General features: G+C 38.3%; 1 protein-coding gene across 1 annotated transcript; it reads left to right on the forward strand.

Moving 5' to 3' along the window:
• The first annotated feature begins 14,239 nt into the window (after positions 1-14,239).
• Positions 14,240-16,331, forward strand: LOC113463563 (E3 ubiquitin-protein ligase BOI-like). The gene is made up of 2 exons (XM_026809429.4): positions 14,240-14,808; positions 14,914-16,331. Exons 1-2 carry the CDS (start codon positions 14,596-14,598, stop codon positions 15,424-15,426), a joined length of 726 nt encoding a protein of 241 aa, XP_026665230.1. The 5' UTR covers positions 14,240-14,595; the 3' UTR covers positions 15,427-16,331.
• The last annotated feature ends 277 nt before the right edge of the window (positions 16,332-16,608 follow it).

Consider the following 16,608-nt stretch of genomic DNA (forward strand, 5'->3'; position numbering starts at 1 on the left):
AGGCGAAAGCTCTGGATGGGCCCACCGGCGACAAAAGCCGTTTCCAAACGTTCTTGGATGATTCCTCGGTGATCTGGCGTGACCGGTGCAGTGGGGCCCGCCGAGATCTGGGACCGATGCGGCATGTTATGGTGGGTACCCACGAGTGAGCTTGGGTGATGGATGCGCCGAGGGGTAGGTTACGGTGCCCCTTAAATCTTACACAAAGGGTGTTCTTCAGATACATCTATGCTAATTTGGCAACCTCAAGAGAATGGAAATCCACCCATTGTATTTTATGTATATAGGACCCATCTAATCATCATTAGATTATAATTGGAAAACTGAACTGCAATTTGTACTTTAAAACCCGAGAGTAAAAAGATCGCTTGTCAACGATATTTATGTACCATAATTATTCCTTTCAAAATTCTCCGATAACATACCCATATCAGTGCCACATTAGCACAGTATCGATATAGTACGGTGCAGAATTTTTTTGACATATCGACTATCAGTATGCCATTCATATCGGATATCAGTACTGAACTAGTATGATACGGTATATTTTGTACTGTTCGGCTTGGATCAGTATGGCAGATGATTAAGTTGGGTGATAAAGCAAGCGCCCCCTAATCTTGACTCATGCACCGCTGGGTGACGATGCGACTCTGAAAGCCTAAAACGAAAGAGATGGGAGCGGTGGGATGTTCGATGGCGCTCTTGACGAAAGAGATTGGGAGCAGTGGGATGCGGTTGGTATTGGATGGGCTCTTGACACCATAGAACCGTGTTAAAGCTGAACGTGCGTGTCTCACGTTTTACGGTTGGACGCGTCCCGAAAGGAAATGAAACCGACAGTTTTAACTTCTAGGATCTGTTTGAGACTTCAGCAGAATATGCTTTAAATTCTATAGGAATTAAACCATTCGGCCCAAATTCTATAGCAATCAGATCTATTGGCCTATTTATATTAAATTTTCTAAAAAATTATTCAAATTCAATCCAGATTCTTGCTTTCAGAAGAATTTTTTTTATAGAATTTGGATTGAATAATATTTAGTTGATACAGAATTATATTTAAATGGACAGTCTACTCCATAAATTCCATAAAGTTTTCCAGTATATGCATGCGTACAAAAATAAATCTATATATCATAATGCTACTATGACGTTATATATATATATATATATATATATATATTAAAAAATAAAAAAAACAATGCTGCCATGCCGTTTATGGCGCATAAAAGTGGATTTACACGTATTGTGGGATGACTTGTAGCTATGGTGAAGTTTGGGCATATAGGTCGTACGTTTTCACACTAAGGTCGATTTCTATAATAATTATTTGGTTGCTATGATGGACTTGGTTGTCATGATGGTGTGCAATAATTCAAGTGGAGTCTCCCTCATGAATAATATTGGTGGGGTGGAATAGTTGCTAATCCCTCCCATGATGCCATTAACTCAGCTTGAGGTACATTGCAATTAGGCAAATGTTGGGGAGCGGCACATAAATTAATCCTATCTATCATGATCACTAATTAGAAAGCCTATGACTTCAACCTTGGGAACGAGCAATAGTTGCTAATCCTGCTATCCAGGAAATGAGAGTGTTGCTAAACACAAAATGGATTGGAACTTCGTGTCGGCAGCTTCATCGAACCCCCTTCCACACCACTTTAATAGTCATCAAAGCGTTGGACTTTGGTGTCCTATGAATTGAATGCATAATTTCCTGTCCCAAATATATGTTATCTTCAATATGCATCCCAAAGACGAGCACACTTTGCTTAGCTGTGATCATATGCGTCCCAAAAACAAGAACCTTCGCAATGATTTTGGCCCTGTTTGAAAGAGCTGGAGGCAGTAGAGCTTTCTGAAGTAGAGTTTTTATAAAAAAATATTTGCTACTTGGTAACTACATTTCTAAAGTGCTGTGGTATTTTAATATTTGTTTGGTAAACAAACTAAGAAAGTTTTTTTGTGTGACAAAATGACCATAAAATATAATATATATTAATATATAAATATATGATATAGTATAATATTAATATAATGTAATATAATATTATTATAATATAGTACTATAACATTATATACTATAGGATAATTTAATATAATATTAAATTATTTAACATAACATATCAATGTATTATAATATAATGTAATATAATATTATATTTATAGCATAATATAAGAATAAATATATAAAATATTATAATTATTAGTGTAAATTAATTTTTCATCCTTCTGATGACCATTTATCTCTCTAACAATTTTTCTACCTAGATGATAAAATTAGTTAAACAATTACTAATATTTATTTTTATTTATTTATTTATTTACATCAGATTATTTGCCACTCACTCATTATTTTTTATTTATTTATTAATATTATTTGGTTATTTAATTAAAATATATTTATTTATTTATTCGTTCATTTATATACATATTTATTTATGCATTTATTTATTTATTTATTTTCTTTTTTTTCTTTTCTTTCCTCTTTTTTGTTTTTTTTTCTTTCCTTTTCTTTCTCCTTCCTTCCTCTCTCCCATTCTTCTCCTTCCTTCCTCTCTCCCCTTCTTCTCCTTTCTTCTCCTTCCGCAAGGCCGGCGGCGCCGAAAGGGGGCCGGGCCGCTGCGGTCACAGGAGGGGGCCCGGGTGGCGATGGTCGAGGCTGGCCGTGGGAGGGGGCTCGGAAGGCGGGGGTTGCCATGGGGGCTTCGCTGTGGCTCGCCTTCCCGGTCCCGCAGCTGGCAGAGGCCCGGCCGCTCCACAGGCTAGCCGCGCGCCACAGGTGGCTTCGCAACGACCTGCGGAGGGGTCGCCGGTCACGGGTGGTGGCCGGCATGGTGGCTGCCACCGTGGGCAGCCACAGGCAACCTCTCAAAACAAAAAAGAAACATAGGTGGCGGCGTTGAGAGGAAGAAGAAAATAGAGAGGGAGGGGGATGGGTGAGAGAGGAAGAGGCGGGATGGAGGGTTTTGGGAGAAAAAAGAGACTTTTAAATGGAGGTATTTTGGTAAAAAAAAGCTTTCCAACAAAGCTCAAAACAGCTTTTTCGGAAAGCTCCAAAATGGAGCTTCTCCCAAAAACACTATTTTTAGCTTTCTAAAAAAGCTAAAACAGCTTTCCAAAATTTTTACCAAACACTATTTTTCATCCAAAAGTACTTTTGGAGGGTCAGAAAGTGTTTTTTGGTCCTCCAAAAGCTCCCCCAAATTGGGCCTTTATAAAGTGTTGTGTCAGAGGCTAATAGGTATCCAATCTTTCATCCTCCAATGCATCGAAATTCTTTAAAGCAGAACAATAAAAAAAAATCAAAAAATTGGCATTATAATGGACATGCTCCGAACCCATCATCCATGTCAACCATGCAACATAATAATCTAGCTAAATAAATCCACTATTATCAAATAGCAAAGTTTATTCAATTATAAATTTTTAAATATTTATTTCGTATCGAAAAATTAACTATCTAACTAACAACTTCGTTGCTCGAACTCCACGCCCAAAACCATCCAAAACTAGGCATCCTACGACTCTAGAAAAAATAACAACAAGATATATAAGCTTTACAGCCAGTGAAAAATCTCCACCCATGCACACTAGCATGAAGGTGAAAATAGCTTTTAGCAAATAGCTTTTAGCAAATATATATCTGATAAAAAATAGTAAAATTCATATATCAATAATTTGATAATTAAATAAATACTTCATGGATCCGATGTACATATTTATATAAAACACATATAAGCCGTGTTAGCATACATATCAAGTTTTAAAGATATAGGAACTCAGTTACGTATATATCATCATAGTAGGAGTTTCGAGATGCATGTTATATATCACCACAATTCTATCATACACATTATATATCACCCAATCAGCAGTTCTATTCAACAATAATTCTGTGAGATTACTTATTATTAATTGGTTAATATAAGTCAGATATGACAATATTATCATTCTAGCATTGGACTAGTTCTGCCCATGCTCTATCCCGTCGCAAACCAAACATATGCCATGTTTTCACCTGTGGCTAGCAACCATAATATCGCTTCTCAGACCACAGCTGACATCATACATACTATGTTTTATATGTGCCAGGCAGTCCAAATGCCCCCTCTTTCCCTCGATCTTATAATTATGAAAATTTCAATTTTACTTATAAATCTATAGTTAAGCATAACTTATTATGTTGATTTGGCCTTCGACAATGGACTAGTCATAGCCATGCTCCTACCCATGGCAAGCCAACACAATACTATACCTCAACCCAAGAATGATAAACCACATTTCACACATGACCGGCTAGTCCACATACCCTCGGTGCACCCACCCTTAAAATTATATAAATTTCAATTTAATTATATCACAACTATACTTAAGTTCAGTTCATTATCCGAAATTGATTTTTCAGTATTTGACTAGCTACAGCCACGCTCCAGTCTGTGGGAGGCCAAACACAATGTTGCAATATAGCCTAAAACTAAGACAACATATACACAACATTTCTTTCATGGCCGACCAGTCCACATGCGGCCATGCCCCTATAATACAATTATATCATGTCATGGTTTTTCTTAATTTATTTAAAGTCCACATGATTTCTATAATCAAGTACCAATTAATAAGTTTCATGCAAAGCTCAACTAAGTAACATCATAATCCATGCAATATCAAATCATCAACACATAATATACATACCAATATGTATAAAATATCCATAATTATACAGGATACATTTTATATATAAAATTTCTATAATTATGTAGATGATTGTGTTGAGAGATTTTTGCCTCTATTAATGATAAATTCAAACACAGCGTGTGCCAGCTCACGCCTCAATTTAGGCACCAGGTTCTAGAGTACTTTGCTCAATGCCTTCTTGCCTAGATGTTTTCTTCCCTACACAATTAAGTCCAAATGTTAAGTGGATTCAACAACCTAAAACGCTCTGCTAGAATCTACAAAGGGTCCATCATCATCAAATCCCTTGAATCCCTCCACCAAATTCACAGGTCAACTAGAGAGAGAGTAAAGAGGAAGGAAGAGAGAAAAAAAAGAGAATGGAAAAGAAGCCCTAGGGCTCAGGCGGCCCTAGAACCCTAATTTTTGACCCGATCGAGAGAGGAGGTGGACACCCTCTATTAATCATCTCACCATGTACCACTATTCCAAACATACAAGCAACACTGATCTGTAAAAAAATATTGCAACAAAATTATATGAGGGAGACATTTGCAAAGTTTTCATTGCACGACAGCACAAGAACGAAAACTTAGAATTACTCATCTAAGCCCCAGACAACAACAACTTCGTGTTTTAATTTATGATAGAAATCAAGCCTTCCCTCATACCATGAGAGATTAAGAAAAGAAGCAAAATCATATCTAAAAGCTACAATCTCTTTCTAGTAGAAGATTTTTAGATAAACATTGTTATATATAAATTTAGATATCAAAGTGAAATTTACAAGTAATGAGTTTCAATGCACGCTAGAGACAGGTTTTTGTCATGGCATGAATTATCTAGGTGTATTTAGTGACACAACAAGGAAAATATTTCTTGGAAGTACATGTTCTTGCAATATGCATGAAATGCTTTGGACATTAAATTGAAGGAGATAGTTTGTGTATGAGAATTCGCACCATCCTTAGAACAAAACACCACAGCTGGGATCCTTGAAAAGACACATTTTTGCAGAAAAATGTGAGATTTTTTTAAAAAGTATTTTTAGCTTTTAGAAAAATAATTTGACTTCAGAATCAGATATTATGTAATTTATGAAAAAAATTATATTCCGTCCACATTCCCATCCACGGGATGCACTGAGGTCATTGGACCGGCTCAATCTTGCACGTGCCACGCATGTGCACAGCTAGTAATTCATTTGGATGATACGCCCATATAGGGATGCGCAATTAAAATTACGGTGAAACCATAATATTTTTCTTGTCGGGGAAATCTCTAGGCAATAGTTTTTTTCTCAAAAACTGGAGCAGAGCTGTACATATAGTGCGAAAGAATGATTGATCCTCTTTCATCATTTCTTTCTTAAGAACTGGAGCAGAGCTATATATATAGTGCCAAAGAATGATCGATCTTTTTTCATCATTTCTTTCTTAAGAACTAGCGCAGAAGTGTATATATGGTACCAAAGAATGATTGATCTTTTTTCACTATTTCAATAGTTGGATCGCACCCTATAAAATTTTTCATATTTTGAACATCTTCATTTATCCATTTACACATATTTTGAAGTAACCATTATACAATCCATCTTTCGTGTGAAAGATACAATCCTGTACGGTATGTGAAACTAGCTTTAGAGTTTTATTTTTCTTTTATATATTAGTAAATATTTTCTTATAGATGATTTTTTATCTATTCTTTTTTATTCTTTTTTATCTATTTGTAACTGTGCACATGATTGGCCTCCTCATGCTACTTGTAAAAAAAAAATATCAGGCTTAGAGTCAAGCTTTAGTGCTTCCAATTGGATGGTGTCTTATATGGCGAATTACACAGAGTCATTATTATGAGATTCTAGGATATATTTTTTTGTTCCATTATTAAATATTTTATTTGCTGGTTTTTATGAATATACTTATATTTATTTGGTTTAATTTATCTATTTTAGGGGGTGGGGGAAGGACCGGTACGCCGCTCCTAGGCTTGATCTTTTAGCAAACAAAGCAACTAGGATCAGACCCAGACAAGGAGACAAATTGACCTTAGGCAACAAGATGAGCTTGAGCCGGTTCGGGGCCGGGCTAAATTTAGGTGTGGGTCCGATCTGGCCCATTGACATCTCTACATATCCAAGATTTCAAGCCGTGTCTATAGCATCCCAGAGACACAAAATTAAACATCTAAAAAGGTGTTTTTTGCTTACCAAAAAAGAGGTGTTTTTTATGGTAAACTTTAAAGAGGTGTTGCATCAAAAAGAGAAAGGAAAAAAACGTTAAAAAGGTGTTTCAAACAAAGAATAGCTTTTTTCTTCCCTTCCCCCAAGTAGAAGTGAGACATTGGAGGCTGAAGTAAGTATATCCGCAATTTTCTGATGACTTGGAAAAATTGAGAAATAAGATATGCATATATAGCCAACAAAAAAAAACTTCATATTTGGCCGGAGTTTTTTAAAGAAAGAAAATAGAATAATAACTTTTTTATAGGAATAAGATTTCAGATTTTATGAAAAAGAAAAATTCATATATGATATGGAAAAGTCCAATTTCCACCGGCTGACTGGAATTAAGGTATTTTTTTTTCTAAAGGTGCTCTTAAGCTTATTAAAAGTATAACATGTAATTTATATAAATTTTTTAGAAAAATAAATACTTAACTAAATATAAACTATTCTATAATATACTTTTTTTTTATGGTCAACTAAATATATAAAATTTATTTTTTTGAGGCATGATCTGTCCATGTATCAACTTTTTATAATATATTTTAAGAAGAGGAGGTTCTTTCGGCGAACTAAACAAATCCGAAAAGCTTGCACCACCACGCTTCACAAGGCCAGCAAAATTGCCTTCCTAGAAAACACACTGTTACGTGCCACCTCGAGACTCCAATTTGTCTACGCCTCGTCATTAGGGTAGAGGGGGGACAACATGAGCTTGCTCATCCCCCCGTTGCAGTGTAAGGAATGCTGCTAGTGAGCGTAAGATGTGGCAAAACCTTAGTCATAAACTGCTAATGCTCGGTATACCAATTTCTAGAATAGAGTACACTGCAATACGATTCTTACTTTCACCGGCATAGCATCAGACCCCACTCGGCCCCGTAGGTCCTCCAAATTAGGTCGGGTCGGGTCACAGGTTAACACGATCCATTTGCAGCCTTAATAATAGGCGATTGTAGAGACAGGAGCATAGTCATGCAAGCAAAAATATGGTGAAACCATATTTTATGTTCTGGGGGAACTCTTTGGGCTTTGTATTTCCCTCTCTCTCTCTCTCTCTCTCTCTCTCTCACACACACACACACACGCACACACGGGAACTGAAGCAGCAAAACTTCATGCTACAAGACTGACCATGTGAAACCAGCTTCAGAGCCCATTTTGTCTTATTTATTAGTAAATATTTTCTTCCAAATGTTTTTTATCATTTATTTCTTCTTTTTACTATCTGTGACTATGATCATGCCCGGCCCGCCCATATCCCTATGCCTTGATCTCTTAGTAAATAAATTAACAAGGATGAGGCCCAAACAAGTAGGCAATTTGACCTTGGGCAACAAGGTGACCTTGAGCCAGTTCAGGGCCGGGTTAGGCAAAAGCCTGAGGTTGTAATGTGGGCTAAATTTAGGTGTAGGCCCAATCTGGCCCATTGACACTTCTACAGTTGACGGCCCATAACAGTATGCAACAAGGCACCCAAGATTCCAAGTCCTGCCTATAGCATCTCAGGGACACAAAAATACAAAACTAAAAAAATATTTTTTTGGGTAAACTTCCAACCATATCCCAAGGCGTAACGGGCTTGGGGTGGACCATCCCCTACTCCGAGATATTTGGGCCATGTGCAGGGACGAAGAGGCCTCCATGGCCAAGTATATTTGCAGGGAGGCCAATGAGGCCGTAGATTGGATGACCTTTTCTATAGCTAGTCACTCAGACGGTAGTCTGTGGATGTAGGAGAGAGATGCTCAGGGCCTTCCATGATGTTTTGTACAATAAGACCCTAGCTTATTATCTGGCTCATTCGTGGCTTACGTATAAACTGAAAACGGCTAAGGTTTTTTTGCCTACGTGACTGCCCGCTTACGCACAATATCCACTTTGAGAGGTGTGATAGAACACGATCATCACACGTCTCAAAGTATGATCAGTGTAGTCATGCTCACGTGAAAAACCTCGGTATTCTTTGGCACGAAAACTCTAATCGGATCCCTGTATACAACTTTTTAACAATATTCTGCACCATTATGATATGTTATCCCTACTCCTACTCCAGCGGAAAGCAGAAAAAGACAAACCCTTTTTCTCGTTCTCTCTCTTCTTTCTTTTTTCAAGGTAGTGATAACTAAAGAAAGTGGAATGTTAACCTTTAAAATTTCCAACAGAATAAAGTAACACCATGGAATCCAAAGCATTCTCTAACTAAATAATACTAAAGTCACAAATAATTATCCAACTCATAATCTCCAACAAACTTAAGTTTTCATATTATATTAATTATTTAATCTTAAAAGCTTAAATTGACATGAAAAACATCTGCAATATATATATACATACACACACATTAAACATAACAAATCAAATTACACCTTTTTTAAATATCAATTGAGGTTGTATCAAGACCATTCTATTCGGATCGAGTCTGGGTTTACTGAATTCAAACCAGACCCGATTCGTTCCGATCTGTTTGAGTTTTAGATAATTTTGGATTTCCAGTCCTACGACTCGACCTAACCTAAACCAAACTTAGTACACTATTATGGCCCAAAAAAGCTCGAGTTTATACTGTTCTCTAAGTTATGCCTTATGATTGACTGATATGCATGTCTGGTATGTGAGCAATATTTTGCATCTTGAGTTTATAGGTCTAGTTCAAAATATAAAATGATTCATACAGTTTCATTGCTTGATTTTGAAGATTTATTAAAGCATAATGAGCATCTATAGCAACAAAGTAACAATTGGACCACGAAAAAGCTTGTGTACGAAAACCTGGGTTGTTCCCTAAATCTAATTTAATGAGCACTGCATATTGTTTTTGCAGCTAGTCAACTTTATCTGGTTTGTGGCTTTTTGTCTTTCAATATTTAAAAGAAAGTCATTGAAGCTGCTTTCTACTTCATAAACACCGTCATATTCTTTCAAATTTATTTGGACCCAACTCGGACCCTAACTGGATCTTACCTGGACCCGAATTTTTTGAGTTGGGATCGGATTATATATGGACCCAACTCGAACTCCGAACTAGATCCACCCGGATCCTACTTTTTTTAGTTGGGACCAGGTTACACATAGATCTGACCCGAATGATCTGTTGAGTCAGAAATTTTAACAATGGACCCGATCCGATTTTCTATTGGATTGGGTTTGGGTCCAACATCAGGACCCTAATAAGAAACTGGATTGGGTCGGGGTCACTCATGACCCAGTCCAATTTGACCTATTTGTACCTCTAGCCAAAGGCTGCGCTGTATTCTTTGTTGCTCGCAAAAAACTCTAGATGAGTGGTGTATTTTTGGCATCCCTCATTGGTATATTTTATATTTTGACTACTGTGAATATACTTGTATTAAATTTATTCATCTGTTTTATGTAAATAATAATAATAATAATAATAATAAATTAGCGCTAGCACCACCACCTTCACGAGGCTAGCACGCTTGTCCTTCAAAAAGCACAATACGTTGTACCAAAAAAAGAAAAGCACAATATCACGTGCCAATCATGACTCTGATTTGTCTGTATCTCGTTATCGTGAGTGGGAACCGCATGGGTTTTCTCATGCCCCGTTGGAATGCTGAGGCACGTATCTGATTCATGAACAAACTGCTAGTGTCGGTATACCGATTTGTACATTAGAGAATATTGCATTATAATTTTTAGAATTCACCGGGATAACATTAGTTGAGTTCCAAGAACATTATTTGATATTTTTATAATATTTTGATGGTGCTGCATCGTTTATAAAGCATGCTAGGCTGGATTCGAGTTGTATCTTTCATGCATAGAAGGATTCATCTTCCTTCACACACGGCTACACCATTGGATCGTCCGGTGGTTGCACCGAGATCTATGCAGGTGGGTGAATGAAGGAGTTCTGAGTGCTGTGATGCGCAATGTAATGGGCGATGCCATCAAAAAAGATCAGTCATGTTTTTGTGCGGAAGATGCAACCCAAATCCTGCTATATCATTAGTTTCGAACTTTAAAAAGTCTATTCCATAAAATGGTCAGTCAAGTGTTTGAGCAAAAATTGTATTAGCTGATAAATAAATTCCATATTGTTGAAGCAGAAGGATCTCTAGTATTTGAAACCGGCCTTAAAGCGTAAATTAACACTGTCCTTAAGCAAATTTTGCCCCACTACGTTGCTGTTGGTAATCCAGCAAATTCACTCCAGGATACAATAAAACCGAAATAGAATTCTAGCCAGCAAAACTAGGATTCCTCAGAACAACGGAATGAAAGATTTTGTAGAACAAGTTAACTTAATCTGTGAAGGACATTGGCTATTTATAACCCTGAACTAAACTCGGAACCAACACAATTTTTGGAGCACTGTCTGTTCAAAACATAACTGCTAGTGCAGTTATTTTGTGCAAAATGAATAAAAACTACCAATCTTTGATTAATATAATATTAACTTTCCCTTCACAACTTCCCACCAAAAAGTTACTTTAACATGTGTAGGATATGAATGCTTATAAAGCTATTTAAAAAACTCCACACAAGCAATGTGGGACTAAAACCCCTCTCAACATTACAAACTACTAAAAGGAAGGAGACTTCCAACACATATAGCATCCTCCTCCATTTCAAGCCTTGTTAACTATGCCCAGGTACCTTGAGTGCTCGCTTGATCTAATGTAGAAGCTTAGACTCCGACTTAGACAAGGCGGATGGATATCAGGAGGCCAATTGTGCTGTTGACTGTGTTGCCTCCTATGCTACTCATCACTCAGGAGGTTTTATCTGGATAGATTATAAGTCTACGTCAGAGCCTTTTTGTGGCATTTTGTTTTCTGATCTTATTGACTGCATGGATACCCGTAAGGTGTGAGCCGTTATTGTACCACTCCAAAAAAAGAAAAAGAAAAAAAAAAGTCAGCCATCAAGTGTAGCTGGGAAGCTTCCATGAAGCTAAGGTGGCAGATCCTATTTTGGACACATGAGATCAAGAGACTGCAAAGGATTTTGTGGGAGCAATTCCCTAGGATGCTCCACGAGTAGCACTTCTCTTGCTGACTTAAAACAACAGTCTGTGAGATGATATTACAACATGGTTACCAAGGAAATACTACTTAGAACATTTTGTTTGGTGTGCACAAGCCACGTACAGAGGCCTCCAAGTCCAGCCATAGCTTCCTCATTGCTGAAGAAGACCAATCGCCATCACCTGATCACACCTCTTAATTCTTAAACGACAAAGATATACGAGAATTAAAAGAGGACAAATGATTAAAATGAAAATAATTAAAAAAAAACCAAGAGCTCATGAATCTAACAACCTCAAAATCTAAGAATGAAGCCTTATAATTATGAATGAACCAAAAAGAGGTCTTTGTGTTTGTGAAACGCAAGGCCTCTACTTTGGGCACCAATTCTTTATGCCTGCAGGCTTGCCTTTGAGGAGGCCTGTCTACTTTGGGTTTTTGCACCTAAGCAATTCCTTCGGAGATACAATTTACAGTGTGTCGTCCCTTGGCATGCTAATTTATTAAAATGAACCAAAATTTGGACTAAATTGAGCTTGGAATAGGTTAATGCAAATCTAGATTGTTTAATATAATAGCACAAATGTCTCATATATAAGTTTAAAATTCATTATTGCTAAATTAATATACTTGTCTCCTATTGACAAGCTCTACAAACAGTAGATTACATACTCATGCCACTCCTTTTGTGAAACTGGGGAAGCAAGTTGGGCAGGGACGGTAGGTTTGAGAACAATGCCTATCCTAATTCAATGACATAATACTGAATCCCAACCTGGTTATAAACTTTCGACTCGATGCATTCAGTTGGCCATTGGTTGGTCAGTCTGTCTTAATAATACTTTGCTCAATGTTTCATGCATGCTTCGATCATGATTGTGATCTGAACTAGGAGAATATAATAGAGATGCTAGGTATATTGGGACAAGGGAAGATTGATGACACACTGCATGAATTTGAGTTGACTTGATTTTTTTTCAAGCTCCAATCTGAATGCAACCCAACTTAATTTGGCTGACCTTTTCCAATCCAAGATTGAGCCAAGTTAGCCTACATCGCATGTTTGTTGTTTGACCCGAGGCAAAAGAGTCAGGTTTTGGATTAACTCAACCAAAGTTGCATGTCCATCATTAAAAGAGAAAGGATGGATATAGATATTATACATCATTTCATATAAACTTAATAACTTGTTATCCACCTTATATATGCTCCGGGATTTGAATTGCTCCACTGGACCTGATCTAATAATAATTTCTCCATTTCTAAGGAAGAAAAATATCGTACTTTTAGTGGCAAGGAGAGCCAGCCTGATTCCACACGGTTAGACGTGAAAGGTGGCTGTATTTTCAATGACTTCCCATTTTTTCCATTAATGTGATTTACTATCCTTTCAACGAAAGAGATGGATAAATAGATAACATATTTGACTTCAAACAATACATTGAACATCTCCTACTTTCCTTAGTTTCATTCATGGCAAGGAGCTCAAAAAGGTGATACGCTTTCCGCATTATAATGGATAGTTCCCGTGTTGTTTCCGTTTCAATTTTGACTCAGTCCTACTTGTTCCCATCGAACTCATTACTGTTCTTGTTGGTCCAAAAATTATAGTAAACGTAATTATCTCTATCTAGCTAAATTTTCTTCAAAGATACCTCCTCTCTCTCTCTCTCTCTCTCTCTCTCTCTCTCTCTCTCTCTCTCTCTCCCTCCCCCACCCCCACCCCACAACCCATCTTTCCTTCTTGCTTTCTTTTTTTTTTTATTTTTTGTTTGTACATCTGGTACCCATACTAATCTTGTCTGAGCATGGTTAGCACTATCAAGAGAAAGAAGACTGCTCAATGATGAAAAAACATCAAACTTCCATGTCCAGAAAATCTCTGCGAGGTGCTGGATGGGCGTAGGAGGCGGAAAAAAAGCTAAAAATAAATAGCTAACAACCTCTTATCCCATGGATAAATTATATTAATGAACCATATATTTAGCATATCACAGGTTCTTCACGTATGGACAACTCGGACTCTCGTCAGCACCAACGAGTCCGAAGAAACCCGCCTTCCGAACCTCCTGCCCTGCAACCTTATTCTATAAATACAAGTGCCATAATATTGTTAATTCTATAAATAATAATATTATCTTCTAGTGTAATAATTATTGCTAGTATAGTAATTATGAGATTAATTAAAAGTTACGTATAATGAGAACGAAAGAGTTACTTTAGATTTCCAACATTAATTTGAGGAGAAAAGAAAGGAAAGTAATATGAATTACTGGGGATTTTTTTTCTGATATAGGTATTACATTGATTGTCCTTATATTTAGCAAGGTGGGGTGGGGAGAGGAATAAGGGGTGAATAACAAGGGCAAACGAAATCTCGCGGTTTCGGAAGGTAAGACATGTATGCGCTGCTCCCGGCGGACGCGTGTTTAGAATAATGACGCTATCCTGATTTTCTTTCCACTTTTGGGTCAATCCCAGAATTAGATTTATTCGGAATAATATGCATCACGAAAAAACTTCACCACCTTTTGCTCCACCTATTATAACTCCTGCTCTCCTCCTCTCTGTTTCCATCTGCACTTCTGCTCTCTCCTTGTGTTTTCTCCTCCCTCTTTGTTTTTGCTCTTTTGGTTCTGCTTTCGAGTGGCCGTGGAAGCGTCGCTGCCCCTGTTCGACAACGGTGGTGTGGAGTGGATGGAAGGTGGCTTGTTGCCCTCCGATCTCTATCAGCCATACCAGCAGCAACGGCAGCAGATGATGATGGGTCTGTTTTCTTCTCCTTCACCACCGGCGACGGTTGCTCCGCCTTCCAATTCCCCGGCCAGTTTCCCTCTTTTCATGGATCAATCCTTGACTAACCTGTTGGAGAAACAGAGGAACGAGACGGATCAGTACCTTCGCCTCCAGGTACGTTTCTTCTTCTTCTTCGAATCAAGCACAAGTTTGATCTTCTTGATGAAAAGTTGGTGGAATATCGAATTTTTATTCGGTCTTGTATTGCTTCTGAAACAGAGCAACCTGCTGAGAGCCGCGCTCCACCAGCAGAGGAAGCAGCACATGGCCTCGCTTCTCCGGAGTCTCGAGTCGAAGTCTTCCATCCTTCTGAGCCAGAAAGAAGGCGAATTGGTGAAGGCCCGGAAGCGTATAATGGAGGTGGAAGCATGCCTAAGGAGAGCGGAGGAGGAGAGGGAGACGTGGCAGAGGATCGCCAGGGAGAACGAGGCCATGGCCGTGTCTCTGAACCGCATCCTGGAGCAAGTTCGCGAGCCCTGCCTCTCCTCCACCGGCGACTCCTCGCCGGATGCTGACGCCGCCGTGTCGTGCTCCGGCCACCCATGGGCGGTGGAGGAACCGAAGGTGGAGAACGGGATGGGTCTGTGCAAGGTCTGCGGGTCTCGATCTTCTCGCGTGCTGCTTCTCCCCTGCAGGCATCTTTGCGCGTGCGAGCTCTGCGAGGCCTTCCTGAACGCCTGCCCCTCCTGTGGATCCGTAAAGGAAGACAGCTTTGAGGTCTTCTTAGTCTGAGCGACAAAAAAAGAAAAAAACTTGAACGCAGAGAGTTATTGAATAGAGAGAGAGAGAGAGACAGACGGAATTTGCATTAAACGATGACAAAATTTTGGCGACATTAATGGTTTCTTTTTGTTATTGGTTTCTTCCGGTTGAGGGCTCTACTTTTTTTCATGAATTCAGGTTGAAGGAAAGACTAGTCAATTGATCTCTGCTTCCTTTCAAGTTAATTTTGGATTGCTTCTTTCAATGGGAAAGAAAAAGGGATATGGAGAATCCGCAAGCCGGAGTACGAACCGTTTCCATCCTTGGGATTCTACCGTTGGCCTTTTCGTTTTATTTATTATTATATTGTACTTTTTTCTATTGCTCGTGCCGTTGCTTCTCTGTCTCGACGTGCGGGTTGTTGGATTCGAAAGCGGGCAAGCGGCAGGAGGCTGGAGAGAGAGAGAGAGAGAGAGACGGGGGAAGCATTGAGTGCTTTTTTGTACGGAAACTGAAACTTATGTTGCTTGAAATGGAGAGCAAGTATGAGAACTCCGTGGGAAGCGGAAACCGCCAAGGACTTATCACAGAGTCCTTTTTTTTTTAGCTTTATATGGAGAGGGTATGATGCCGGCGAGGTATTTCGCGGTTTCTATCGGCTTTGGACGTGGATGATTGAAATCTGCACGCCAGTCTTGCAAGTGGCTCAAGGTCGATCCGGACCCAATTTAATAAGTGAGTAGATTGGCAGAATCCAATTTAGGGTCTAAACTAGGATTACAATTAGGCTTTGGAATGACGTTTGCATGGGCTAGCGGAAGGGAAGAAGTGGAGTTGGAGGGAGGATGCTAGGCTTAAGATCCTAATTAAGGTCTATCTAGATGATTAGACTAAAAATTTTATTAAATTATTCGATTGAGCCAGTACGATTAGCAAAATTATAGAATTATAGATTGCGCTAAATCTATATTTATAAGTATCCAAAACTAGCTTTGGAGTGGAGCGGGTGGCATCCTATAGAAAGAAAGAAAGAAAAAAAGATTCCACTTTTTCTAGATACTTATGAATATACGTTTAGTCCAACCTAAAATTTTATGCTTTTGCCGATTGCACTGGTATAATCTATAAATCTAATAAGATTTTTAGCCTAATCATCCAATTAAGCTCTTATACGGAACGGAACAAAGGCAATGACGGAAAGTAAGTATTCTC

Source organism: Phoenix dactylifera, chromosome 3, assembly GCF_051530095.1.
Source record: "Phoenix dactylifera cultivar Ajwa chromosome 3, Ajwa_hap1_PhDact_Kaust_v1.1, whole genome shotgun sequence".
Classification (NCBI taxonomy): domain Eukaryota; kingdom Viridiplantae; phylum Streptophyta; class Magnoliopsida; order Arecales; family Arecaceae; genus Phoenix; species Phoenix dactylifera.

Bases quoted from the DNA above. Each gene is read 5' to 3' on its own strand.
- LOC113463563 (XM_026809429.4), top strand. From the start codon at position 14,596: ATGGAAGGTGGCTTGTTGCCCTCCGATCTCTATCAGCCATACCAGCAG. The intron at 14,809-14,913 runs GTACGTTTCTTC...CTTCTGAAACAG, and splicing joins ATCAGTACCTTCGCCTCCAG to AGCAACCTGCTGAGAGCCGC.